At 42.0% G+C, this 26,895-nt stretch overlaps 1 protein-coding gene across 7 annotated transcripts in view; it reads right to left on the minus strand.

The window, feature by feature from the left end:
• Positions 1–26,895, minus strand: part of LOC117060012 (disintegrin and metalloproteinase domain-containing protein 2-like) — a 70,787-nt gene that overhangs the window by 25,364 nt on the left and 18,528 nt on the right. For all 7 annotated transcript variants that reach the window (XM_033172044.1, XM_033172047.1, XM_033172046.1 and 4 more), the window contains 2 exons: positions 6,462–6,642; positions 4,224–4,319 (listed from right to left, as the gene is read on the minus strand). In XM_033172044.1, coding sequence (XP_033027935.1) covers positions 4,224–4,319; positions 6,462–6,642 — 277 coding nt within the window. The remainder of the gene's footprint in view (positions 1–4,223; positions 4,320–6,461; positions 6,643–26,895) is intronic.

Here is a 26,895-nt window from a genome sequence, read left to right on the forward strand (position 1 = left end):
ATATCCTGCCATCACATTAGCATTGTTTCCAGCACTCTATGAAGTGATATTGTAATAGTAATAGAACTTGTCAGCTGCTCATTGAAAGCACACAAAACGCTTCCTTGCAACTTAGAACAGTTCTCAAGAGCATATGCAAAGGTAAAGGAACACATTAGAACAAAAGCATGCAATTTTGTAAAACCCACAAAACAATCCCTAGAAATAGCAGCAAGCAGATCGAAAGCATGCAGTGCAAGTAGATAAATAGGTACCGCTCTGGCAGGAAGGTAAACGGTATTTCTGTGCGCTGCTCTGGTTTCGCCAGAAGCGGCTTAGTCATGCTGGCCACATGACCTGGAAGCTGTCTGCGGACAAACGCCGGCTCCCTCAGCCTATAAAGCGGGATGAGTGCCACAACCCCAGAGTCGTTTGCGACTGGACTTAATTGTCAGGGGTCTTTTACCTTTACCTTTATCTATGGCTAATGAAATGGTGTCACATCCCAGCTTCATGTGATCAAGGAGAAGGGAGTCCAGCCTAATGATGGACTGTTTAAGTCTACTGTTCTTTCAAACACGTTTTGTTCACACCCTTAAAATACATAACACAGATTTGTATGAATAACAATACCCACTCAATAAACTGAAATTACATAAAACAAGAAATCTGATCCCTTCCATACATCAGTAGTATGACCGCTGTATTACAACTGCATCAAGAAACAATCCACCTGGGTGATCCTAAGTTCTAGCATTATGAAAGAGAAACTTTCCGCTGTTTCCATATACCGGTATTCTGCACCTTAATCATGGATCCTATCCCTCTGGAGGCTGCTTGTGGGCTTTATATATCTAATTGGTTTCCTTTCAAACTTGTTGAACTTGCTTCCATATTCAAAATTTGCTCTGCATCCCTCACCATCCTGCAATCCTGCTTTGGGGAAGAGCTGGAACACAAAAGGTCTCAGGTTCAATCCTCAGTATCTCCAGGTAGGGCTGAGACTGTCCCCTGTCTGAAACCCTGGTGAGTCCCTGGTCAGTGGAGACAACATTGAGCTAAATGGGCCACTAATCGGACCTGGTATAAAGCAGCTTCCCAGGCTCCTAAATCTTTGACAGCTTCTGCCAGTATCGGGCAGCAGGGTACACAAATGGCATACACCTCACAGCTAGCTGTTCACGTTGCTGCTGCTTACTGGGAGATAGGGGAGGAGGGGTGAGGTGGAAATGTCCTAGCAGAGCCAATCTAACTCTCTGGCCAGTGTATTTGAATTGTGCTGACCCTGCTGCTGTCTTACCCTTCACCCCTCCAGTATGCAGCAGCCACATGGCAACCAGTGGTCAGGTGGTCAACTGCCCCTCCACACTACCCGCTGATGACTGTTGTGTCAGTGTTTGAAAAGGAAAAAAGGTTCTGGCTCCTTTGCCTCCTTTGCCTGGTCCTCAGACCTTTGTTGTTGTTCGTGACCCCATGGACCAGGCACGCCTATCTTTCACTGCTTCCCGCAGTTTGGCCAAATTCATGCTAGTTGCTTTGAGAACACTGTCCAACCATCTCATCCTCTGTCGTCCCCTTCTCCTTGTGCCCTCCATCTTTCCCAACATCAGACCCTAGTCGGCACAAAGAGTCCTTGAAAAAGAGTACTTTGCAGAATGCTGCTTTTATTACAAAAACAAAAACTTCTCTAATCATGATCAACAGCTTTACACATCAAACGCAACCAGCTTTCTTCCATCCAACCAAAACAACCAAACACCCAAACAGATCATCCTATATATACACAAGCCTATTTGGGTAAAAGGTTGCAGGCTTTGCCGATTCATTGTATGCTGACTCAGTTTCTTTTGTATTAAAGAAACAGTGGCTAATTTTTAAACCGCTGCTATTCAGAATAAAAAGTACAGTGGTACCTGTTGGTTATCAAACTTAATCCATTCTGGGAGTCCGTTTGACTCCCAGAACTGTTCGAAAATTAAGGCGCAGCTTCTGATTGGCTGCAGGAGCTTCCTGCACTCGATCGGAAGCTGCATAAGCCGTGTCAGACTTTCGGCTTCCAAATAACGTTAGAAAACTGGAACACTTACTTCCCAGTTTTTGGTGTTCGGGATCCAAAATGTACGCATCCCAAGGCGTTCAAGAACCAAGTACGACTGTACTGGAATAGACAGACATAGATCGATAGTGGGGTAATGGTGTCCACATTTCTGCAGGGCCTTGTAAATCAGAACCAGCACTTAAAATGAACCCAGAAATGAACTGAGAGCCAGTGAAGGTGAGAAAGGATTGGTGTAACAGGTTTGGAAACTGTGGTTCACTGAAACAAACCAAGTACATACCCTTCAACATTCCTCAGCTGTTGTGCTGACTTGCATGGGAGCGTGGCACACGTCAACTGACTGCCTCCCTGGCCACAGCCCCTACTTGGTCTGTCCCTTCCCTCCTCACTTCCTTCACCCGCACCACACCTGAGGTCACCATGCCAGCAGCGGCGGCTTTGGCTGCAGCAGAGAGGGTCCAGCAAGAGTATTACAGGCACCCACCAGCTCTGCTCCAGCAGGAACTGGCCTCCCATGTGCGTGAGGGTTCCAGTTCACAAGGGATCCATGGCAAGCGCAAATGTTGGCTGCAATCACCTGCTCATTCGCCTCCCCAAGCCTGGAGGGGGGAAAGGGAAATTCTGGGATCAAATCAGAATCCAGAAAGGCTTCTGTAATTCCAAAAATGTCCCAGGAAAATAGGGAAACTTAAAGAGAATGGAAGTAAAAAATCATAGTTTCTGATCCGTTGGTTCCAATAAATCAGAGTTTAAACCAACTGCATTTCCCAGTTTGGATATAAAAACCCACTGCGGTTCATTTAAAACAGGAAGCAGTTGCTGTTTATCTCCTCCCCAGGAGAAGTGAGCACTGCACAGTCAGATGATTGAGCCCAGAGCTTGAGGAGGCACATTCACTTAATGTTAAACTATGACTTACTGTTATGTCTGAATTGGGCGATATGAATGCTGTATACTTTTTGATCACCAGTGATTCCCTCCAGCCACCTCAATAGCCAGGACATAACTGGATATTGAGTGCTCTGAATGACAGAAACCAGATTTTGGAGGCAGTGGCATATTTAGCCCATTGCTGGCATGCAAGCGCGCGCATACACACACACTGTCAGAATGGCATAAGGTCGATCTGTATGTGAAAACCACAACATGAGGAGGGTTGGGAACAGCAAAACAGAAAAATTGTAGCTGTAGACAGTGGCAGAGAAAAGCACCTGAGAGAATCCTTTAGCTCAGGGAGTGAGATGTCACCAAAGTGATTGGGTGTGTGTTTGATGGGGCAGGGAAAGGGAGGTTTTGAGCAAGGGTTGCTTGGAAGGAGAAGCAGGAAAAATTGAGATCCATCTTGGGCAGGAAGGCTGAAGGCAGCCTGCACTGCTACCTCTGGAAATGACTATGCTGTAAGATCTGGACTCCCTCCATGCAGACTGAAGGTGTAAATAAACCATCTTTCTTAAAGCCATGATAGTCTCCACCCTGTCTTAAATTCTTCAAAGAAGCACAGCCCCTGGGTGGGTGCTTGGGACCCCATGGGCTCTTTCTACCACCTGACTTTTGTAACAAATATGGGTCTACTCTGAGTAGGACAAGCACTGGATACACCGCTAAATCTCCAACAATCTTTCTCCAAATGACACCAAGTCATGGGAAGTGCTGTCACAAGAACTTGTCACCTCACAAGGAAGTGTGGAAAGCACAGAGAGGTAAGACAGCATCGTTTCCCATTCTGCCTGGTATTCATCACATGCAACACTGCTTTTGTTAGAATCCTAGAACTGTAGAGTTGGAAGGTATCCCAAGGGCCATCAAGTTCAACCCCCTGCAATGCAGGAAATTTCAACACGTGGTCCACCATCCAATTTGAAACCATAGCAGATCCTGCTTGGTTTTGCAAATGTGTCAGCAGTTTTATAGTTGCTGTGGTGAAATCACGTAACTTATGTAATTTACATAGTTACATAAACTTTGTCGTCTTTACAACCCCACTCATTCCAATGGAAAAGAAACAAAACACCAAGGAGGTATAAACTATTTTGCAAACTGAAAGCAACAGTAACAGTGAACATTGGACTGATTTCCATTCTGGACACAGGACCAACAAGTGACCATGGATGATTTGCACTCCTGTTTTTGTCAGAATTCTCTGGCATCTCTAAGAGGGCATGGGAATAGCTTGAGGCTAGCTTACCCTGCAATACCTCGACCAGCAACAATCACCATGGGCGCAGGCTTTCCCTCTTCTCAACAGACAATTTGGCTCGCAGCATGGATTACTTTCACATTCCTGGAAGGGGGGAAATGGGATAGCAGGAGTCAGGAACCTATAATGACACATTGCAGTCCACTTTGGGAGAAATGTTGGAAGGGCCAGGTGATCAACTCCATTACTTGAGGGGGAAGGCCCCACCTCACCCCACTATGCAAACTCCAACTCACACAAAGGAAGCATCCCAGTTGGCGGTGACCTGTGACAGGGCCTTATTGGTGGTGGCTCCCCATTTGTGTAACGTCCTCCCTAATTGGGTGTCAATCTCCTTCATCATCAGCTTTTAGGAGAAATTTTAAAATATTCCTGTTTCAATTTGGGCATTTGATGGCTGAAAGACCTGTCCCTGGCAACCCTGAAATTATCAGCAATTATCAGCAGGCATTTTAAGTAAGCTTTCTGTTTTATTCACTGTATGATTTCTGGCAATCTGATTAAGTGATACAAAAACAGCTGAAATAAATATAAATAACACTGACAGTCCTCAGGCCTTCCGTCTTGCATAACATCTGAAAAGGGAGGAAGAAAAGGAAGACACACAGCACACAATACTTCCTGGACAAGGGGGACTGTTCAGACCACACACACAGCCTTCCCTGGGGTGAGATTTCAAGATCTATCCAGGGAGGGAACGCTCCTTTTGCTAGGCAGCCAAGGAAGACACAAATCAATGGGTGCTGCAAACACTGGTAGGCAGAAGCAGCTTCCAGAGGCTTCCAGTCCCAGGAAAGGGACAGAGGAGGTAGCTTGAGCTCCACCGGAGTGTTTGGAGTTCCAAGGCAAAGTTCGGATAGACTTTATTATTTAGAAATTGCCTTTTACATACATGTCTTGAGGCGATAACAGACATATAAAAACAGCTAAAATCATTTTTTTGAACAGTACAAAAAACAGTCATACATAGGTTTTAAAGCAATACAAACTGAACACCTAAGGCAGAGACCTTTTCAGCCAGCTGGAAAAGTGTGTTCTAGGCAGAGAAGTGTTGTGATTCAGCTCCAGTTTCCACAAGTGTCAGGAAGGCCAAGTTGTCTTGTGCAAACTGCCTCCTCCTCTCTCCCCCTTGTGACCTAAAAGTGTACATGGTATTTTGCTGCCCTTTCTTAGCATCTGAGCTATATTATCCCTGGGTGGGGTTTATCTATCGACTGTGTTGCACTGCAATTGGGTGCTGAACTGCACAGCATCCTATGTTGTGGCTGTCAATGTGTCAGTGTGGGACCAGATATTTTTTACCTTCTCCCACTGAAGGGGAACTGTGTCTGCATGGGTGTAGTCGGGAGGGGGGGCTATGTCCATTTGGGTCTGGTCAGTGTCTGGATGGGAAACAGCCTAGGAACTGTCTTGATTTTCATGATGAAAGAAAAGCAGGGTATAAATAAACTGAGTTACAAGTTAACTATATATAAAAACATTTATTTTTCATGTTTCGTTTATTTATTACATTTGTTTTCTCAGCCTTCCACCAAAGGATCCCAGCGTGGCAAACATGTCAGTGCTAAAACAATACTATTAGAACTTTAAAAAAAATCCTTTAACTCTTAAAAGCAATAAGCAAATCTCAAAACTAATGACTTCTAGCCTGCTAAGGACAGATATTTCAGCGATCAAACGTCTGGGTGAACAGGAGGAAAGTTCAGGGCCGTCTCGTCCATAGGGGCTGGTGGCGCGCCGCGCCAGGGCGCCGCGCCCTCCAGGGGCGCCCCCGTGAGCCCGCCGGCATACCGGGCGCCCCCTCCCCAACCCGCCCCCACCCCCACAGGCGGGCGGGCAGGCTGAAAGCCAGCCGCCCTCGCCTCCCAGAACCCCAGCTGGAGCACTGGAAGGGCACGCGAAGCCCCGTGCCGCTCCAGCGCCACGCCCCTCATCCCCCGCTCGCCCCCCCTCCCGAGGGGTGGCCAGCACGGGAGGGAGGCGGGCGGAGAGGCTGCACGCCGGGGGCGCTGAGGGATCGCTGCGCCACGACGGCCGATCCCTCTAAGGCGGCCCTGGGAATGTTTTAAAATTTCTCCTAAAAGTTAATAACGAGGGAGATTGAGGCCCTCACTAAGAGTGCATTCCACAAACAGGAAACCCCCACTGAGAAGGCACAGATGTGCCTTATTTAAGCCACTTTATTTGCTCTTCTTTCTGGCTTCTCTGCCCTACTTTCTAACAAACCTTTGCTGTGCCACAGTCACATTGCTCCCCGTCTTCCACCACTTTGTTTCCGCAGTAGGGGGCTCTGTACATGAGATCCATGCGTGGCTTGTTCAAGAGGCACTGCGATGCTCCAGACTCCAGAAAATTTCGGAAATCTTTTATACTGCAGCTGCTGAAGGACTTGATTCCGCTGGCCTGCCTGTGGGCAATAGGCAGTAGAGAAAAGCTTCCATAGCACAGAAAACCATGCCAAAGGTGGTATGTTGTTGTGGGGAAGCCAGACTAAAGACACCCAGATTTACAGGTATGTGTTTTCTACCTCCAAGCTGATTTGCCCAATGGAGCTGGTCCAATACATTTTGGCACCTGAGGCGAACCACAAACTGGTGCTTCACTCCCCGCCTGTTGCTCCTGAGGATCCTGCCACCTGAGGCGGTTGCCTCACCTTGCCTCATGGGTGCCTTGAGGATGCAGGAAGCCCTGTCCCGCCAAACGCCATGCACTCCTCACTCCCATTAGCTTCACTATTTTAGTCCACAGCGGGGGTGTCACGTGATGAAATACCCCCCACCCCGAATTCTGGGGGAACCACGAATGGTGATGGAGTGAAGAGCCTTAACCTCCAGGGAATGCTTTATCATCAAGAGGAGTTTAGGGGAGAGCACAAGGGTGCTGTGCATTCCAAAAGAAGCTCAAAAGGAAATTTTGAATGCATTAGTTTTCGGCAGCACCAGAAGCAAACTCTGTCTACCCCCTCCAAGCCGAAAGGCAAGGGTGTGTGTGAGGGGATGGGGTTGAGATGCGACATGAAAAAAACACCGTCAATCCCCTTATGAGAAGCCTCAAACTCCGGCCTGGATGCGGTAACCTTTTCCATTTAATTTAAAACCAGTATTGCATAAAACAATTTTAATTGGACTTAATTGGAAAGCGAGATAATTGGGCACTGCAAAGAGGAAAATTTAAGAAGGTCCACTCCTTCCCGGTGTAAGCTACCCTGCATGGGGACAATTTACAAGTGGTGGTAACATTAAAATAACTTTATAATTGGTAAAGATCCAGCTAACTTTTGCAGTAAAGAATGAATAAAGTAGAGGACTTAAAAGACTGGAAGAATTATAGCTACAGTGTTGCAAGGACAGAAGAGAATCCCGCCTCCCAGTAAAGAGAGGACATTTTAATCTTGGCTCTGATTTTCTATGGGATCCCTTGCCGAACATAAGTATTAAGAGAGAGAGAGAGAGAGAGAGAGAGAGAGAGAGAGGCATTGTCCTTACCTATCCCTATATGAAAAAGTTTGTGGAGCAAAATGAACAGTGTCTTTTATTATAATACCCAGCAGAAAGTGGGTTGAAACCGTGTGGTGAAGCTATGGTCTCTATGTGTCAGTGTATAACATTGTTTCCTTTTTCCTGCGGAACCGTGTATAAGGGGAATCGGCAAAAAGTGGATTAGACTCAATTGGTAGTTGAAATACTATTTTTCTTTTTGTTTTGTTTCTGGTAATACGTTGCCCTGTTTGGTGGAGATACCTCCACTTCCCCCATTTCCCAGCAATTGGGGTGAAAATAGGATTAGGCGTAGAAGAACTGTTTGATAGATTGGATTACTTTTACCATTTTTAAATTTTCCACTGGTATTATTCAACTGAATCTCCCCCCTTCTACCCCCCTTGTGGATTACAATTAACAACCAGGACTTTGGTTGGAAAAACAAAATTGCTTTGAGAACAGGCTTCCTTATCTACTGCAGGCAGACTGAGAAGTTAAAAAGAGCAGTCTGAGACAACGGTTGACAGAGATGAGGGGGAAGGGGAAGGAGAGAAAGTATAGGGGAGCCACCTGGTGGTTGGAAGGAGCTATTACACAGTCTTGACTATATTTTTGGAAGTCCAGTTGAATTACCTCCTCCATACCTAGCCATCTCATCCATTAGATATAGGGAGGGGAGATAGGAGGTGAAGTATTGAGGTTGGAAAAAATGACACAGAACAATAATAATAAAGGAAATAAGAATAAAAAAAATATGGCAGCAAATAAATCACGATCTGGGGCAGGAAGCTCAACAACTCCATCAACTCAAGGAAGAGGATCTGCTCAGGATACAAATCATAAAACTGAAATTGCAGATTTGATGTTAGATCTGAAGAAGGACATTAGGGAACAAACTAAGGCTCTTGAGACAAAATTGGAGAAAATGGATGGAAAGATTGAGGACATATCTGGACAGATAAAAGAACTGTCAACAAAAACAACAGTTTTGGACAAATCAGTAAAGGACTTAAATAAAAAAAGAGTCTTGACGATACATCTAAAAAAGCTAAAGAAGAAAACAAAGAATTAAGAAAGGAACAAGATCAAATTAGACAGAAAACGCATGATTTGAAAACAATTCAGGAAACCTCTTTGGACTCAATAGATGAAACAGAAGGAATTGATTTTGAGATTGAAGGGCATTCCAGAAGGTAAGGACGAGAGTATTAGGATTAAAGTAATAACTTCTTTAGTTGAATGGATGGAGATGGAGAAGGAAGAGATGGAACAGGGAATAGACAAGATATCTAGATTAAAATCTAGTTATGCAAAGGGGAAAAATGGCCAGGAGATTATTTGATCATGTTTAACCCCACCACAACCCCAGAGTCGTTCACCACTGGACTTAACTGTCAGGGGTCCTTTACCTTTACCTTTTAACCCAAGAACATTAAAAGATGGAATCTTACAGATGAATTATATAAAAGATATAGATAGATAACCCAAAAATAAATTTTTTGAAAGAAATCCCAGCGAGAATTCTGAAGAACCAACTATAAATTTCTGATGGAGGCGTTAAACAACAACAAGATCTCCTATAGATGGGAATTTCCTGAAGGTATCACATTCAAATATAAAGGGAAAAGGCACAGATGCAGAGACCCAGCAGAAGCAGTTAAGTTTTGGAGAAGATATCAAAAAGAATGAGGAGGGAAGAGACCTGAACCAGGGGAAGAATTGAAGGAGTGGTTGGATGCTGTAGTGGAGGAAATAAAGATGAAAATAATGCACAAGGAGATTGAATTTGTATTTAATTTTTTATGATAAATTAAAAAATTAAAGGAAGATGCAGCTGAAAATGTTAATGTGGAATGCAAATGGACTAAATGATAAAAAGGGAAAAAATAGAATATGTGTTAAAGAAACAAAATTTGGGTATAATATGTTTGCAAGCGACTCATGTGGCGAGAAAACATAAAAGAGTTTTAATTAACCCAAGATTGGGCATGGATTTCATCAGATAATCATGCTGGCCACATGACCCAGAAAAACTGCAGACAAATGTCGGCTCCCTCAGCCAGTAAAGCGAGATGAGTGCCACAACCCCAGAGTCATTCGTGACTGGACTTAACTGTCAGTGGTCCTTTACCTTTACCTTTTTACTACACTACTACATTGTAAATAGCAAACTAGAGCCGAAACCATTAAGAATGAAAAGGGAAGAGTGATAGTTGTTCAGGTGATGTCCCAGGGAGAAAAAAAATGGTGATTGTGGGAATCTATGCACCAAATGAGAGAAAATTGGAATTTTATAGAGAACTAGAAGATAAAATGTTTGAGTTTATGGACCAGAAAATGATTTTGCTGGGAAATTTGAATGGGGTATGGATATGGAGGAGACTCTTGAGAGTCCCATGGACTGCAAAAAAGATCAAACTTATCCATCCTTAAAGAAATCAGCCCTGAGTGCTCACTGGAAGGACAGATCCTGAAGTTGAGGCTCCAGTACTTTGGCCACCTCACGAGAAGAGAAGACTCCCTGAAAAGACCCTGATGTTGGGAAAGATGGAGGGCACAAGGAGAAGGGGACGACACAGGATAAGATGGTTGGACAGTGTTCTCGAAGCAACTGGCATGAGTTTGGCCAAACTGCGGGAGGCAGTGGAGGATAGGGGTGCCTGGCGTGCTCTGGTCCATGGGGTCACAAAGAGTCGGACACGACTGAATGACTGAACAACATGGATATGGACAGATTAAAAAAGAAAATTAATTCTAAGGAAGGGAGACTACCTGTTACTTTCTTCAACTTGGTCGAGAATTTTAATTGACGGATGTTTGGAGATTCAAACATCCATTAGGGAGAGAGTATACACATTTCTCAAAACCCAATCAATCTGCAGGCCGTATTGACTCAATTTTGACAGTACATGACCTTCTGTTAAGAACAAAAAAGGCAGAGATACAACCTAGGACATTGTCAGATCACAACCCAGTATTTTTTAAAATAAAAAGAGAAGAAAACACAACTTTTAGATGAAGATTAAATGAGAGAATTCTGGATAATCAAGCAAATGTGGAAAAGGCTGAGAAAATAATGAGAGAATTTTCTGAATTAAATTTGAATCAAGGAACAGATATTAATATAGTATGGAACACTAGCAAAGCAGTAATGTGGGGACTTTTTATTCAGCAAAATGCCTATCAGAAATAGATGAGAGAAAGGGGGGGGAGGAGATATTGGATGAACTGATTAAAAATGAGAACGAGTTGGTAAAGAAACCAAATTAAGAACAAATAAGGCAAAATATTAGAATGTTACAGACTCAATTTTCAATGCTAGTGAATCAAGAAATGGAATGGAAAATTAAAACGATGAGACAAAAAAGTTTTGAATTTGCGAATAAACCAGGGAAATTATGAGCTTGGCAAATAAAGAAAAAACAGGGAATGAATCTAGTTAATAAATTAGAAATAGATGGCAAAATAGTAAATAATCCAAAAGAGGTAAGAAGGCACTTTGTAAATTATTATTCGGAAAGAGAATAAAGGTAAAATGGAAGAATACCTGCAGCAAAATGATCTACCGGAAATTCCGCCAGAGAAACTTGTGTATTTAAATGCACCAATAACAACGAATGAACTGTGCCAAGCAATTAAGCAAGCAAATTTAGGTAAAACTCCGGGACCGGGTGGACTAACAGCTAAATATTATAAAAAAATTGTGAACTTTGCTGGTGGAACCATTACGGGATGTAATGAACAATATTTTAGAGGTCGGGAAAGTACCAGAGTCCTGGAAAGAAGCATATATAACATTACTACCAAAACAAGATACAGGCTTATGTTCAGCAAAAAACTATAGACCAATTTCTCTGTTGAACAATGACTATAAACTATTTGCCAGTATACTGGCAGAATGTATGAAAAAAGTTTTAAAAGATTTAATTCATAAGGACCAAGCTGGTTTTCTTCCTCACCAACAGATGATAAATAATATATGGAATATAATTGATGTGTTAGAATATTTAGAGGTCAGGAATGAAAAACAAGCGACATTAATGTTTATAGATGCAGAGAAAGCTTTTGATAATGTTTTGTGGATTTTTATGGAAAAAAAAACAATTGAAATGATGAACTTTGGGTAATCCTTTCTTAAAGGTACAGAAGCTATTTATTCAGACCAACAGGCAAATAGTATATAATATGGTAACAGAAAAATGTAATATAATGAAAGGAATAAGGCATGTTCCCCATAATTGTTTATTCAGGTACTGGAGAAATGGGTGAGGAACATAAAAGCAGACAAAAATATTAAAGGTATTACAGTGAGGCACAGATCATACAAACTTAATGCGTTTGCAGATGACCTGGTAATAACGGTAGAAAACCCCTTGGGAATTATACCAAGTGTGTTGGATAAAATTAACCAATTTGGCCAAGTCACAGGTTTCAAATTGAATAAAAATAAAAATAAATTGCTGGTAAAACATATGACAGAAGAAAACAAATTGAGAAAGACAACAGAGTTGGGGATAGAAATTAAGGTGAAATATTTAGGGGTGTGGCTGACAAAAAAGAATATAAACATTTTAAAAGATAACTATATAAAAGTTTGGAATGACATCAAAAAAAATATGAAAATATGGGGAAGAATGAAATTATCATCATGAAGTAGAATCTCAGTAATAAAAATGAATATATTACCAAGAATGTTATTTCTATTTCCATCTACAGTGGACGCTCGAGTTGCGAATGTGATCCATGCGGGAGGCATGTTCACAACCCGCAGTGCCACTTCTGCACATGCACGGCTTGTGATTCAGTGCTTCTGCGCATGCATGAGCACCGAAATCCGGAAGTAATCCATTCTGGTACTTTCGGGTTCGGCGCGAGCGCAAGTCGAAAAAACATAACCCACAGCATTCACAACATGAGGTATGGATATGGAGGATATAGAAAGTATATAGAAAGTATATAGTATATAGAAAGTCAATGGAACAGGACACATCAAACAATGGCAATATATCCACATTTATTTGTCAGGGGAAGAAACCTAGGATTAAGTATAAATTATTAACAGATGCTAAAGAAAGAGGTGGATTCGCCCTAGTGGATTTAAAATTATATTGTGAGGCGTCCTGTCTTTGTTGGCTATGAGAATGGATGACATTGAGGAATCCAGATATCTTAGATCTGAAATCGAAAATTCTTTCTAGTAGCACCTTAGAGACCAACTGAGTTTGTTCCTGGTATGAGCTTCCGTGTGCATGCACACTTCTTCAGATACCTGAAAGGTCATGATAATATATTTGGGTGGCATGCACATCTTTGGTATGGAAAAGCTAAAGTTCATATGATATTTCTAAACCATATTATTAGAAAATCAATTTATGTTGTTTGGGAAAAATGTAATAATTTATTAGAGAACAAAACCCCATGGTGGCTGTCACCATTAGAAGCGTTGTTGGTTAAAAAAAAATATGGAAAAAGAATAGGCAATGTATAGAGAGTTGTTAACTGAGGAGGAAAATCAATTGAAAGTAAACAAGTTTGAAGACATAAGACATCTGTTAACTGATTGGCTCCAATACCATCAATTAAATGACAATTTTAGGTTGAATAAAGGAGTTGGTTTTGTTAAAGAATTTTCGAGATTGCAGAAAGAACTGTTGGAAAATAATGAAAAAGTTCTGTCAAATATGTATAAATTGTTGCTTGAATGGGAAACAAAGGATGAGGAACATACCTAGTGTTACGGCCGCTGTGGGTTGTGTTCAGCGCAGGTTATGAACATGCTGAACCCGGAAGTACCGGAAAGGGTTACTTCCGGGTTTGGCGGTTCGCGCATGTGCAGACGTGCAAAATGACGTCACGCGCATGCGCAGAAGTGCTGAATCAAGTCGTTCACATGCGCAGACGCGGCGCTACATGTTACAGACCTTTCAGGTTGTGAACGGGGCTCCGGAACGGATCCTGTTTGCATCCAGAGGTACCACTTTAAAATCTGTAAAGATATACTGGGCAAAAACAGCTTCCAGTCTGTTTTCTGCTCGGAATGGCGGCGCCATCTGAGTTGTCCTCATAAAGGCAACCGGTTTGGGGTTGCTCTGGGCTGTGGGGGAGAGTGTTTTGGGCTCAACACCTCCCCCCAAAAGAATCCCACAGAAGAGTGGGACTTCGAGGGGATCTGGCGGAGCAAGGTAACTCCCTGCAACCTCCCTGTGACCCGCAGCTATCTCCAGCAGCGAGCGGGGGGGGGGGGAGAGACCCGTGGCTTGAGTCCGCTCAAGGCAACATCGCCCTCAGCAGCCGAAGTCTCAAGCCACCACAAAAGAGAAACAGCTCTTCCAAACAAGGTAACATTACAACAAGAAATTATAAAAGATCTGGCATGCAATTAACAATTTGGATGAAAACAGAAACTAAAAAGGAAGTCAGCTTCTGTTCTCTGAAGGTCAGGCTCTGCAGCGGAGATTTGTGAATGAGAAGAGCATTTGCATAGAGCCTCTGGGAGGAATTTTAACCCTTTCAAACTGCAACTTATAGATACTTTAAAGATCTCCCTTCTGCTGTAACATGATTGATTTAACTGAACATGAATTATTGAACTTTTGAGAATGGGAAGTGCATAGCTTTATTAAGGATAGTTTGAGCGTTTGAAAGTAAGAATCACCTTGGAATTCCACAATTGAAGCCGAAGCTAAGCAGGAGAACACTCAGCCAAACTTGGGGGTAACCCAAGGGGAGCAGAGTGCCTGGAATAGCTGGAGTTTTTAAAGTGGAACTAGGGTGCAAAATTTCTCTTTGATCACCTTTGTTGCTCATTTGGATTATAATGATATTTGGACTATAACGATATTTGGATTATTCTTGCTATTTTTCTTTTTGCTTCTAGTCAGCAAAGACCAAATTGGGATTACTATAAGCACCACGGTTGACTGGATTACAAGTTTACAATTTTAAAAGTTGAGAATATTTTTTCAATACCAGAACATAAAGTTATTAAAAAAGAACTGGACGTATACAACCACAATAAGGAAGATCTCTCCACTAATATACTTCATGTAATTAGTTCTTCTCTCTCTCTCTCTCTCTCTCTCTCTCTCTCTCTCTCTCTCTCTCTCTTTCTGTATTGTTTATTATATGCACTAAGGCTTAGATTTGTTTTTACAATTATTTTAAGTAGCATAAGTAATGTAAGTATTTAAGGTCTGACATTGTTGTATAGCTGGTGGGCTCAGCAGTGGAAATTTCCAGCTCTGAGCACTCCAGTGGGAAAGAGATAACACTGTGACCTTGAGGTTTGGGAGATTGAAATAATTGTTTGGTGAACAGCCATGGCAGAGAAAAGTAAAACACAACCATCAGCTTCATAAAGAGCCAAAAGAAGGGCCTCTGCAGAAGAGGAAGCTGAAAAGGCAGGGGAAACCGGTGTCAGAACTGTTGGCTTTTCAGTTCGCAGAATTTAGAAAGGAAATGGCTGAATCAATAAAAAAATCTAGTGAATTAAAAGCAGATATTAAAAACAGTACAGAGGTAATCTCAAAAAAATGATAAACTAGAAGAAAAAGTTAACACCCTAGATGCAAAAGTGGAGAAATTTGAGAAGTCAGCCAAGGACATGGAAGAGCTTAAGACAGAGTAAAAAGGGTTGGGAGATGCCATGGGGGGTCTCTCAAATAGGCAGAATGAACTTGAAGAACAATTTCTTTTGTTGCAATTAAGGCAGAACTCTAACATGGTTCAAATAAGATCTCTAGCAGAAAATGAAACAGAACAAGGCCTGGCTGCGTATGTCAGTAAAATTTTAGCAGATTGGATGGGGGAGGGACAAACAGGGATGGATGAATTAATTCAAAATTGTTTCAGAATCCAGACTAAAGCATTCAGACAGAGAAATCGGCCTGGAGACTGTATAGTGATTTTTGCCACAAAGAGAGTGAAGGATGCAATCCTTCAAAAAACTTTATGAAGAAGGCCTCCAGGTTGAAGGTAAAAGAGTGGACATATTCCAGGAAATCCCTTTTAAATTGAGAATTAGGAGACAAAAGTAAGGGCTTTTGACAACAGCTCTCAGGAAAGCAGATATAAAATACAAATGGGAATTCCCGGAAGGAGTCTCCTTCACTTACAGGAGAAAAAGATACAGGCTGACAACAGAGAGCCAGGCCCATGAGTTTCTAGAAAAACATGGTAGGGACTCTGAGTTCAGAGAAGAAACCAGAGGAAAGAGCCCCTTAGAGCAGCAGAAGGAGGCACTGGAGCATCTTGAGGGAGCAGTTGGCGGAGATAAATATATTTTAAGCAAATCTGACAATGGCAAATCTTAAAATACTAAGGTGGAATGTAAATGGGCTGAATGATAAAAGAAAAAGAAATAGGATTGAACATGTACTTCTTAAGCAAAATTTAGATGTAATCTGTCTTCAGGAAACCCACATGGCAAAAAAGCATATGAGAGTTTTGATCAATAAAAAGCTGGGTATGGATTTCATTTCAGCAGACAACTAAAAAGTGTGTGTGTGTGGGGGGGGGGGTTGTTCTTTGCATAAAACCTGCACTTGAATCCAAACTGAATCGAAAAGATGAAAAAGGGAGAACAATAATAGTACAAATAAAAGTTCAAGGAGAAAAAATAATCTTGTTAGGAATCTATGAACCAAATGAAAACAAATCAGAGTTTTACCAAAAATTAGAAACAGAACTGTTGGAATTTGCCAATGAGAAATTGATATTAATGGGAGATTTAAATGGAGTGCCATCATTAGAAAAAGATAGAACCATCAGGAAAAAAGATACTAAGGAAGGAAGATTGCAAAAAACCTTTTTTGACATGACGGGAACAATAAACTTAGTAGATATTTGGAGAGTGAAACATATGTTTGATAAACAGTTCACGTTCTTCTCTCATGTTCATGAGACTAGTGCAAGACTGGATGCAGTTTGGATTTCAAAAGAAATGGAAATAAAAGTTTAAAAAATAGAAATAAATCCCAGAACACTATCAGATCATAACTCTTTGATAATGGAAATTCAAAAGGAAAATCATTCCACTTTTAGATGGAGACTCAAAGAAGATTTACTGGATGAAAACTTGTTTTTGGAAAAGGCAAAAAAGACGAGGGGAGATTATTTGAACTAAATCTTAACAAAAAAACCAAACTGCAAAGACTATGGGATGCTAGTAAAGCAGTCATGAGGGGACTGTTTATTCAACAGAATGCAATAAAAAGGAAATTAAGGGGAAAGAAAAAGAAGGAAATTTTAGATCAAATTTTAGGGAAAGAAAAAGAACTGGCCAAAAAAACCAAATGAAGAACCAATTAAACAGGCAATTAAGCTATTACAAACACAATATTCAATGAGTATTAATGCAGTGAGAGATTTCACTTTCTTGGGTTCCATGATCACTGCAGATGGTGACAGCAGTCACGAAATTAGAAGACGCCTGCTTCTTGGGAGAAAAGCAATGACAAACCTAGACAGCATCTTAAAAAGCAAAGACATCACCTTGCCGACAAAGGTCCGTATAGTTCAAGCTATGGTTTTCCCAGTAGTAATGTACGGAAGTGAGAGCTGGACCACCAAGAAGGCTGATCGCCGAAAAATTGATGCTTTTGAATTATGGTGCTGGAGGAGACTCTTGAGAGTCCCATGGACTGCAAGAAGATCAAACCTATCCATTCTCAAGGAAATTGGCCCTGAGTGCTCACTAGAAGAACAGATCCTGAAGTTGAGGCTCCAGTACTTTGGCCACCTCATGAGAAGAGAAGACTCCCTGGAAAAGACCCTGATGTTGGGAAAGATGGAGGGCACAAGGAGAAGGGTGTTAGGGCGCCAATAAGTTGGTGTGCTGCAGCTCAGCAGTCGGGATGAGATAAGCCAAGGTCAACAGTCCAGGTCAGAAGCCAGCCGAAGTCAGGTATCAGTATTGGGGTCAAGAGAAGCCGAAGTCAGAGACAGTCCAAGTCAGAATAAGCCAAATCAGTCAGGTACGAACCAGGAACACAGGAACAAGATGAGTAAAAGCAACCACGTGCCTAGCACATTCGTTGCAGACACAGTGGAATAGGGCAGCTAACTTTGTTTAAGAAGCCGGTTCACTCCCACGCTTCCTATGAGCTACAGCTGTCTCTAATTGCCGCCTTCGCTTCTCAGCTCGGCGTTCTACAGCTGAGAAGGGAGGAGGAGAGGGGATCGGCTGACTCCCCTCCTGACTGGGACCTGCTCCTGGCCCCACTTCTTCCTCTAGCTCTGGTCTTCCCTCCTCCTCGTCAGATTCCTCCTCCTCTGAGGAATGCCGCCACCAGTCTTCCCCAGGTACGAATTCCTCAGATTCCTCTGTGGGTGCTGCCTTGTCAGGGGGGGCTTGCCACCACTCCTCCTCATCTGACTCGACCCTGACAAAGGGGACGACAGAGGATGAGATGGTTGGACAGTGTTCTCGAAGCTACTAACATGAGTTTGGCCAAACTGTGGGAGGCAGTGAAGGATAGGCGTGCCTGGCGTGCTCTGGTCCATGGGGTCACGAAGAGTCGGACACGACTGAACGACTGAACAACAACAACAAACAATTAATGAAGAAATAGGTTGGAAAATTAAAAGAATGAAACAAAAATATTTTGAACATGCCAACAAGCCAGGAAAGTTGTTAGCATGGCAAAAAGAAAAAACAAACATAAAAATTATGTAAATAAAATAAAATTAAACGGCAAATACAGTGGTACCTCTGGTTGCGAACAGGATCTGTTCCAGAGGCCTGTTCGCAACATGAAAAGCCAGCAACCTGAAGTGCCGTATCTGTAACCCGTTCCGGTACTTCCAGGTTCAGCACAGTGCGCAACCCAAAATTGTGTAACCCGCAGCAAATGCAACCCGAGCTTTGACTGTACACAGATAAACTGAAAGAAATAAGGGAAGCTTTTGTTAAATACTTCACAGACCTGTATAGAAAAGGATCAGAAAGGAAGTTGCAGATAGAGGAATATATAAAAAAGAGCAATTTACTAAAAGTAAAAGAAGATAGATTGACACTGTTAAATGCAAAAATAACATTACAATAATTACTAGACGCAATAAGTCAAGCAAAGGTAGGGAAATCTCCAGGACCAGATGGACTTTCACCAAAGTATTATTAAAAAATTAAATGAAGAACTTGTTATTCCCTTAAGGGATATGATGAATCAGATTTAAAAAACAGGAGAAATCCCAGGAAGATGGAAAGAGGCATATATAACATTAATTCCAAAACAGGACTCAGATGTAATGCTTGTCAAAAATTACAGATCTATTTCATTATTAAATAATGATTATAAACTATTTGCATACATTTTGGCCAACAGAATGGTGAAGGTCTTGGAAAAATACATTCATCCAGACCAAGCTGGTTTCCTTCCAGGCAGGCAAATGAAAGATAATATTAGAAATGTTATAAACATAATAGAATACCTGGAAGTTCAAAACAAGAAACAAGCAGCATTCATGTTTATAGATGCTGAAAAAGCATTTGACAATGTGCCCTGGGATTTCATGCAGGAGGAAATGGAATTTGGAAAAAAGACCATTAAGGGAATACAAGCCATATATTCAGAACAGAGTGCAAAATTAATCATTAATCAAGTGATAACAAATCAGTGTAAAATACAGAAAGAAACTAGACAATGTTGTCTATTATCACCACTTTTGTTCATCCTGGTCCTGGAAGTTTTAGCACAGAATATTAGAGCTGACAATGAAATTGTAGGACTAAGAACAGGTAAAAATGAATTTAAAATGAAAGCGTTTGCAGATGATTTGATAATTACAGTAGAAGATCCAAAAAACTCTCTTCCTAAAGTGACAGAAAAAATCCAAAAGTTTGGACAAGTGGCAGAGTTTAAACTGAATAAAAACAAAACTAAATTATTAGTAAAAAAAAAATCTTAGAGAATCAGAAAAGATGGAACTCTCCCAGAGTTTGGATATAGAAATCCATAAAAAGTAAAGTATTTAGGAACATGGTTAACAAACAGGAATCTCAATATATATATAAAGAAAATCATGAAAAAATGTGGAATGAAATAAAAAGGAATTGAGAAATTTGGAGTAGTGTGAATCTTTCTTTTTTTTTTAGGAAGAATTGCAGAGATTAAAATGAATGCATTGCCAAAAATGTTGTTCCTCTTTCAAACAATACCAATAATAAGTAATAGCATCTGCTTTAAAAAATGGCAAAAATATATTTCTAAATTTATCTGGTGTGGGAAAAGACCAAGAATAAAACATAAAATACTTACAGATGTAAAAGAAAGAGGAGGCTTTTCCCTTCCAGACTTCAGAATTTATTATGAAGCAGCATGCCTTACTTGGATTCAGGATTGGATCAAATTGGAGAAAGGGGCAGCAATAGAACTGGAGGGACACAATTAACAGATTTGGCTGGCAAGCATATTTGTGGAATGGAAAAATCTAAGTACATAATAAGAAAATATTTAATAAAAGTTTTGGGGAAATATAAAGACTTATTAGAACAAAAAACCTCCATGGTGGTTATCGCCTATTGAAGCACTATAATTTAAAATGACAACAAAGAAAGAAATATGGCCAACATATAGAGATCTACTAATTGAACAGGAAGGAAAGCTAAAATTGAAAGATTATGAGGAGTTGAAGGAATACCTTCAAAGCTGGCTACAACACAGACAGATAAATGAAATGTTTAAGGAAGATAATAAGAAAAGATTTGGTTATACAATTTATAGATTCCAAAGAGAGAAAATAGGTGACAATTTCAAATTACTTTAAAAAGTGTATAGTTTGATATTGGAATGGGAAATGAAGGATGAAGAAGTTAGGTCAGTAATGATTAAATGGGCACAAGATGTGGCTCATAATATACAATTTGAAGAGTGGGAAAAACTTTGGAAAGTAAATATGAAATTCACAGACTGTATTTTATTGAAAGAGAATTACATGAAAATGATGTATAGATGGTATATAACACCGATTAAGTAGGCCAAAATGTATAGAACAGAATCAAATAACTGTTGGAGATGTAAAAATAAGGGGGGTACCTTTTATCATATGTGGTGGGAATGTAGTATTATCAAAAAAAATGGGAGATGATATACAATGAACTGGAAAAATAATGTTTAAAATCATGTTTGTTAAAAAAAACAGAAGCGTTTTTACTAGGTATTTCTGATCAAGGAGTGCTGAAAGAGAAATGGAAAATATTCATGTACGTGACAACAGTGGCAAGAATCCTAATAGCACAAAACTGGAAGACTGGAGAAACACCTTCAAAAGCACAATGACAGGAAAAATTGATGAACTATGAGGAATTAGCAAAGCTAACGGATACGCTACATGAAAAAGATAGTGGTAATTTTAAAAAAGAATGGAAACCTTTCATAAATTATCTGCAGAAACAACTGAAAGAAATGGACTCGGTAGCAGGATTTGAATAAACATTCAGAACTTTACTTAACAAAATGCATGAACACTGTAATAACATTTTGACAGATAAGACTAGCAGATTGTATCATTTAATGTAACAAACCAGAGGGGAAGCTGAAGGAAGCCAAAGTTGTTGAGCTTTTCTTAGGAAGCTTGTGTGTGTGTGTATGTGTTTGGGGGGGTCACGATCCCACGATCGACCGCGATTGACCACTGATGCCCCGTGATTGACCAGTAGATCACAATTGACCTGTTGGTCATCCCTATAATATACATGGGAGAAGTTATGGAATGAGGATTTAAAATTTACAGCCTTATATTTACAGAATTATATGAAAATGATGTATAGATGGTATTTGACTCCTACAAGACTAGCGAAAAGAATATATGTTGGAAGTGTAAAGTTTGTTGTTGTTGTTCAGTCATTCAGTCGTGTCCGACTCTTCGTGACCCCATGGACCAGAGCACGCCAGGCACGCCTATCCTTCACTGCCTCTTGCAGTTTGGCCAAACTCATGTTAGTAGCTTCGAGAACACTGTCCAACCATCTCATCCTCGGTCGTCCCCTTCTCCTTGTGCCCTCCATCTTTCCCAACATCAGGGTCTTTTCCAGGGAGTCTTCTCTTCTCATGAGGTGGCCAAAGTACTGGAGCCTCAACTTCAGGATCTGTCCTTCTAGAGAGCACTCAGGGCTGATTTCCTTTAGAATGGATAGGTTTGATCTTCTTGCAGTCCATGGGACTCCCAAGAGTCTCCTCCAGCACCATAATTCAAAAGCATCAATTCTTTGGCGATCAGCCTTCTTTATGGTCCAGCTCTCACTTCCATACATTACTACTGGGAAAACCATAGCTTTAACTATACGGACCTTTGTCGGCAAGGTGATGTCTCTGCTTTTTAAGATGCTGTCTAGGTTTGTCATTGCTTTTCTCCCAAGAAGCAGACGTCTTCTAATTTCCTGACTGCTGTCACCATCTGCAGTGATCATGGAACCCAAGAAAGTGAAATCTCTCACTGCCTCCATTTCTTCCCTTTCTATTTGCCAGGAGGTGATGGGACCAGTGGCCATGATCTTAGTTTTTTTGATGTGGAGCTTCAGGCCATATTTTGCGCTCTCCTCTTTCACCCTCATTAAAAGGTTCTTTAATTCCTCCTCACTTTCTGCCATCAAAGTAGTATCATCAGCATATCTGAGGTTGTTGATATTTTTTCCGGCAATCTTAATTCCGGTTTGGGATTCATCCAGCCCAGCGTTTCGCTTGATGAATTCTGCATATAAGTTAAATAAGCAGGGAGACAATATACAGCCTTTCCCAATTTTGAACCAGTCAGTTGTTCCATATCCAGTTCTAACTGCAGCTCCTTGTCCCACATAGAGATTTCTCAGGAGACAAATGAGGTGATCCGGCACTCCCATTTCTTTAAGAACTTGCCATAGTTTGCTGTGGTCGACACAGTCAAATGCTTTTTCGTAGTCAATGAAGCAGAAGTAGATGTTTTTCTGGAACTCTCTAGCTTTCTCCATAATCCAGCGCATGTTTGCAATTTGGTCTCTGGTTCCTCTGCCCCTTCGAAATCCAGCTTGCACTTCTGGGAGTTCTCGGTCCACATACTGCTTAAGCCTGCCTTGTAGAATTTTAAGCATAACCTTGCTAGCGTGTGAAATGAGTGCAATTGTGCAGTAGTTGGAGCATTCTTTGGCACTGCCCTTCTTTGGGATTGGGATGTAGACTGATCTTCTCCAATCCTCTGGCCACTGCTGAGTTTTCCAAACTTGCTGGCATATTGAGTGTAGCACCTTAACAACATCATCTTTCAAAATTTTAAATAGTTCGGCTGGAATATCATCACTTCCACTGGCCTTGTTGTTAGCAAGGCTTTCTAAGGCCCATTTGACTTCACTCTCCAGGATGTCTGGCTCAAGGTCAGCAACCACATTACCTGGGGTGTATGACACCTCCATATCTTTCTGGTATAATTCTTCTGTGTATTCTTGCCACCTCTTCTTGATGTCTTCTGCTTCTGTTAGGTCCTTTCCACTTTTGTCCTTAATTGTGGTAATCTTTGTACGAAATGTTCCTTTCATATCTCCAATTTTCTTGAACAAATCTCTGGTTTTTCCCATTCTGTTATTTTCCTCTATTTCTTTGCATTGCTCGTTTAGAAAGGCCCTCTTGTCTCTCCTTGCTATTCTTTGGAAATCTGCATTCAATTTCCTGTATCTTTCACGATCTCCCTCGCATTTTGCTTGCCTTCTCTCCCCAGCTATTTGTAAGGCCTCATTGGACAGCCACTTTGCTTTCTTGGATTTCATTTTCATTAGGATGGTTTTTGATGCTGTCTCCTGTATAATGTTACGAGCCTCCATCCACAGTTCTTCAGGCACTCTGACCACCAAATCTAAATCCTTAAACCTGTTCTTCACTTCAACTGTGTATTCATAAGGAATTTGATTTAGATTGTATCTTACTGGCCCAGTGGTTTTTCCTACTTTCTTCAGTTTAAGCTGGAATTTTGCTATAAGAAGCTGATGATCTGAGCCACAGTCAGCTCCAGGTCTTGTTTTTGCTGAGTGTATAGAGCTTCTCCATCTTTGGCTGCAGAGAATATAATCAATCTGATTTCGATGTTGCCCATCTGGTGATGTCCATGTGTAGAGTCGTCTCTTGTGTTGTTGGAAAAGAGTGTTTGTGATGACCAGCTTGTTCTCTTGACAGAACTCTATTAGCCTTTGCCCTGCTTCATTTTGAACTCCAAGGCCAAACTTGCCAGTTGTTCCTTTTATCTCTACTTTAGCATTCCAATCCCCTATAATGAGAAGAACATCCTTCTTTGGTGTCATTTCTATAAGGTGTTGTAAGTCTTCATAGAATTGGTAAATTTCATCATATGTGGTGGACCTGTAAAATAGCTAAGGCCTTCTGGGAAATGATTTAGAATGAACTAAAAAAATGTTTAAAATAACTTTTGTTAAAAAAAACAGAGGCCTTTTTACTAGGTATAATAGGCAAAGAATTACCGAAGGATAAGAAAGTACTGTTTATGTATGCAACGACAGTGGCAAAAAATACTATTTGCCCAGAGATGGAAAGAAGAGCCCCATCGAAAGAAGAATGGCTAATGAAGATGGTGGACTATGCAGAGATGGCAAGGCTGACCAGGAAGATCAGGCACCAGGAATATAATAAATTTAATAGAAAATGGCATAACTTAATAGAATATATTAAAGAACACTGTAAAAATCTAAAAACGTTAGCAGGATTGTAATTTAAAATAACAAATGATAAAAATGAAGTACAATAATTTGGATAAATGCAATTAGATGCAGTTAAAAAAGGAAGATACATTTTGGAAGCCAGGGGAGGGGTGGAAGGAAGTCTGGGGATTCAGTGAAGCCCATAAAGGTACTGATATGGACTATGGTTTAATGTAAACGTGTGTGTGTGTGTGTGTGTGTGTGTGTGTGTAAAAATTGTTTTTTTCTTTTTGAAACTTTGAAATGAAGAAGAAGAGGAGGAGGAGGAGGAGGAGGAGGAGGAAGAAGAAGAAGAAATACCCCCCACCCCACATCCTTATGTGTGGGAAACGTGCGGGACAGGGAGAAAACTTGGCTAAGGCCCTTCACCCATATATAGCAACTCTTCTAGACACACTGCTTTAAGTTTATTTGTCTCAGTTAACCTGAGGTAGGGAATATTTTTCAGCCCAAGAACCACATTCACTTCTGGACAACGTTCCCAGGGGCCATAGGCCAGTGGAGGCCAGGACTTGGCGGAGCAAAAAATGTGAATTATGCCTTGGTATGGCAGGGCAAGTTTCTATGCATATGCCTCTTTTCCCTCTCTCTGGGCAAACAAGAGGCACCTCAGAAATCAAGGGCACATTCCAGGCCTGTAAAAACACATAAGGTACAGAACAAGGCCATTGAGAGGTGTCACTTGGGGGAAAGGGTGTGTGGTTGCACCATGATGACCACCTCACTCCACTCCAACCAGTAAGCAGCAGCGACCCACCACTCAGGAAACTAGTGAGCACTCCTGATGGGCTGCTCCTAATTGCTTGGCACCTTGGGGGGGGAGGGGGGTCGACAGGACCTGGGGCTCTCTGGCAGAATACCTGCCATTAAAACAGGTGGCAGACGTGTGGGAATATCTTGCCTGCTTCAGGACCCTTCTATGGTGCTGCCCTTCCCCCTCTCAACCTTTCCACCCCACCAGTGGCATAGCAAGGTAAACTGGTATCTGGGTGCGAAATTTTTTTGGCACCCCCAACATCCCCTTAAAAGAGAGGTTCAGGTGCAGGAAAGGGGAGAAGGAAGAACTGGAGGGGCGGATGGATAGGTCAGTGGGGACTAGCGAGAGGCAAACAGAGGCCGTAAGGAGGAGGAAGTAGCCATGGGGGGAGGGCAAACAGTGGGGCACTGAAATTTCAAGGGATACCATGGGATATAGGGTGAACTGGGGTGACCCACCAAAGGGAGTATAGGAGAGCAACCACAGCTAGGAGGGAGAGAGGAGATTGGGGGGGAGAGCCCACAAGAAAAGTATGGGTGCACTGGGGTCAAAAGTCATATGGGAGAAAGTGGGGGCAAGGAGAAGAGTGAAGGGGTCCTAAAGGTGGAGGAGAGCACAGAGGCTACCCAGCCCCTCAGCTTCAGGAAGATCATCATCAGGGTCTGTAGTGAAGTCAGCAAGGGAAGCCGGGTCCACTGCAGGAGAAAGGATCTGGCCGAAGATAGGAGGAGGGGCTGAGAGAGAACCAGAGTCAGGTGGGGCAAGAGTGGGGAGCCACGGGGCAGAGAGGTTGCTACCAGGAAGAGAAAAAGGAATTGGTTCGTTAGTGTAAATGCAAGGGTGGGAAGACTCGGAGCCCAGCAGGTGAAGCAGTATGGGGAGAGGGCTGGGAGTGGGAAGTGGGGGGAAGTGGGAACTGAAGGAGATGGCAAGGAAGGAGGGTGGGAGGGAGGGGGGAGGAGGGGTCAGTGGAGAAGGAAAACTGGCTGGTGGCCAAGAGAGGGAGAGATGAATTGGGAAGCGGTCAATGGCAGTGGAAGGACAGTGCAGAAGCAGTAGATTGAGTCTCCGTTTGAGAAGAAGGGAACATTGAAGAAAGGGGGCAACATGAAGGAGAAGCAAAAAGAGGGGAGTCCTGGGAATATGGGGCAGGAGGCAAGTGAGAGAAGAAAGAGAGAGGGGGAAGGAAGGGTGGTAGAGGGGTGGAACGAGTCGATATAAAAGTGAGCAGGCTGCTAAGGTTGGGTGGGTAGTTTTCGTGGTGAAAGAGATGGGGAGAGGGGACAGAAGAGGCCCCTGAATGAGAAGAAGTGACATTTCTTCTAAACGTGAAGCTCTGGCGAGAATCTATTTTGCCACCGTTACACTTTGAGTGTAGAGATTGCAGAACTGCTTCCAAACTTAATGTGGTAAAGGGGCCAACTAGGCACTGTCTGCTTTCTGGGCAATGAGGAAGAAGGAGACAAGTCTCCGTGCAGGAAAAGTGTGTGTGAAGTGACCCTAGGCTAAGCAGAGGATGGAGGGGGGAAAGGCAGAAGTTTCCAGGGAAAGAAGGACAGCGATAAGAGAGTAGAGAAGGGAGTTGTGGCAACACATAGAAGTGGGGAAGGAGAGGAGACCATGAAGAAGGAAGAAAGCAGAAGAGGAAGTGGGTTGATGAGGAAGACAAAGTCAGCAGAAGAATGGAAAGGGGTAGAAGGAGGGAAGGATGTGAGGCTGTGACAGAGAAGAAATGAATGAAGGGTGAGA

Source organism: Lacerta agilis, chromosome 15 (genome assembly GCF_009819535.1).
Source record: "Lacerta agilis isolate rLacAgi1 chromosome 15, rLacAgi1.pri, whole genome shotgun sequence".
Taxonomy (NCBI): domain Eukaryota; kingdom Metazoa; phylum Chordata; class Lepidosauria; order Squamata; family Lacertidae; genus Lacerta; species Lacerta agilis.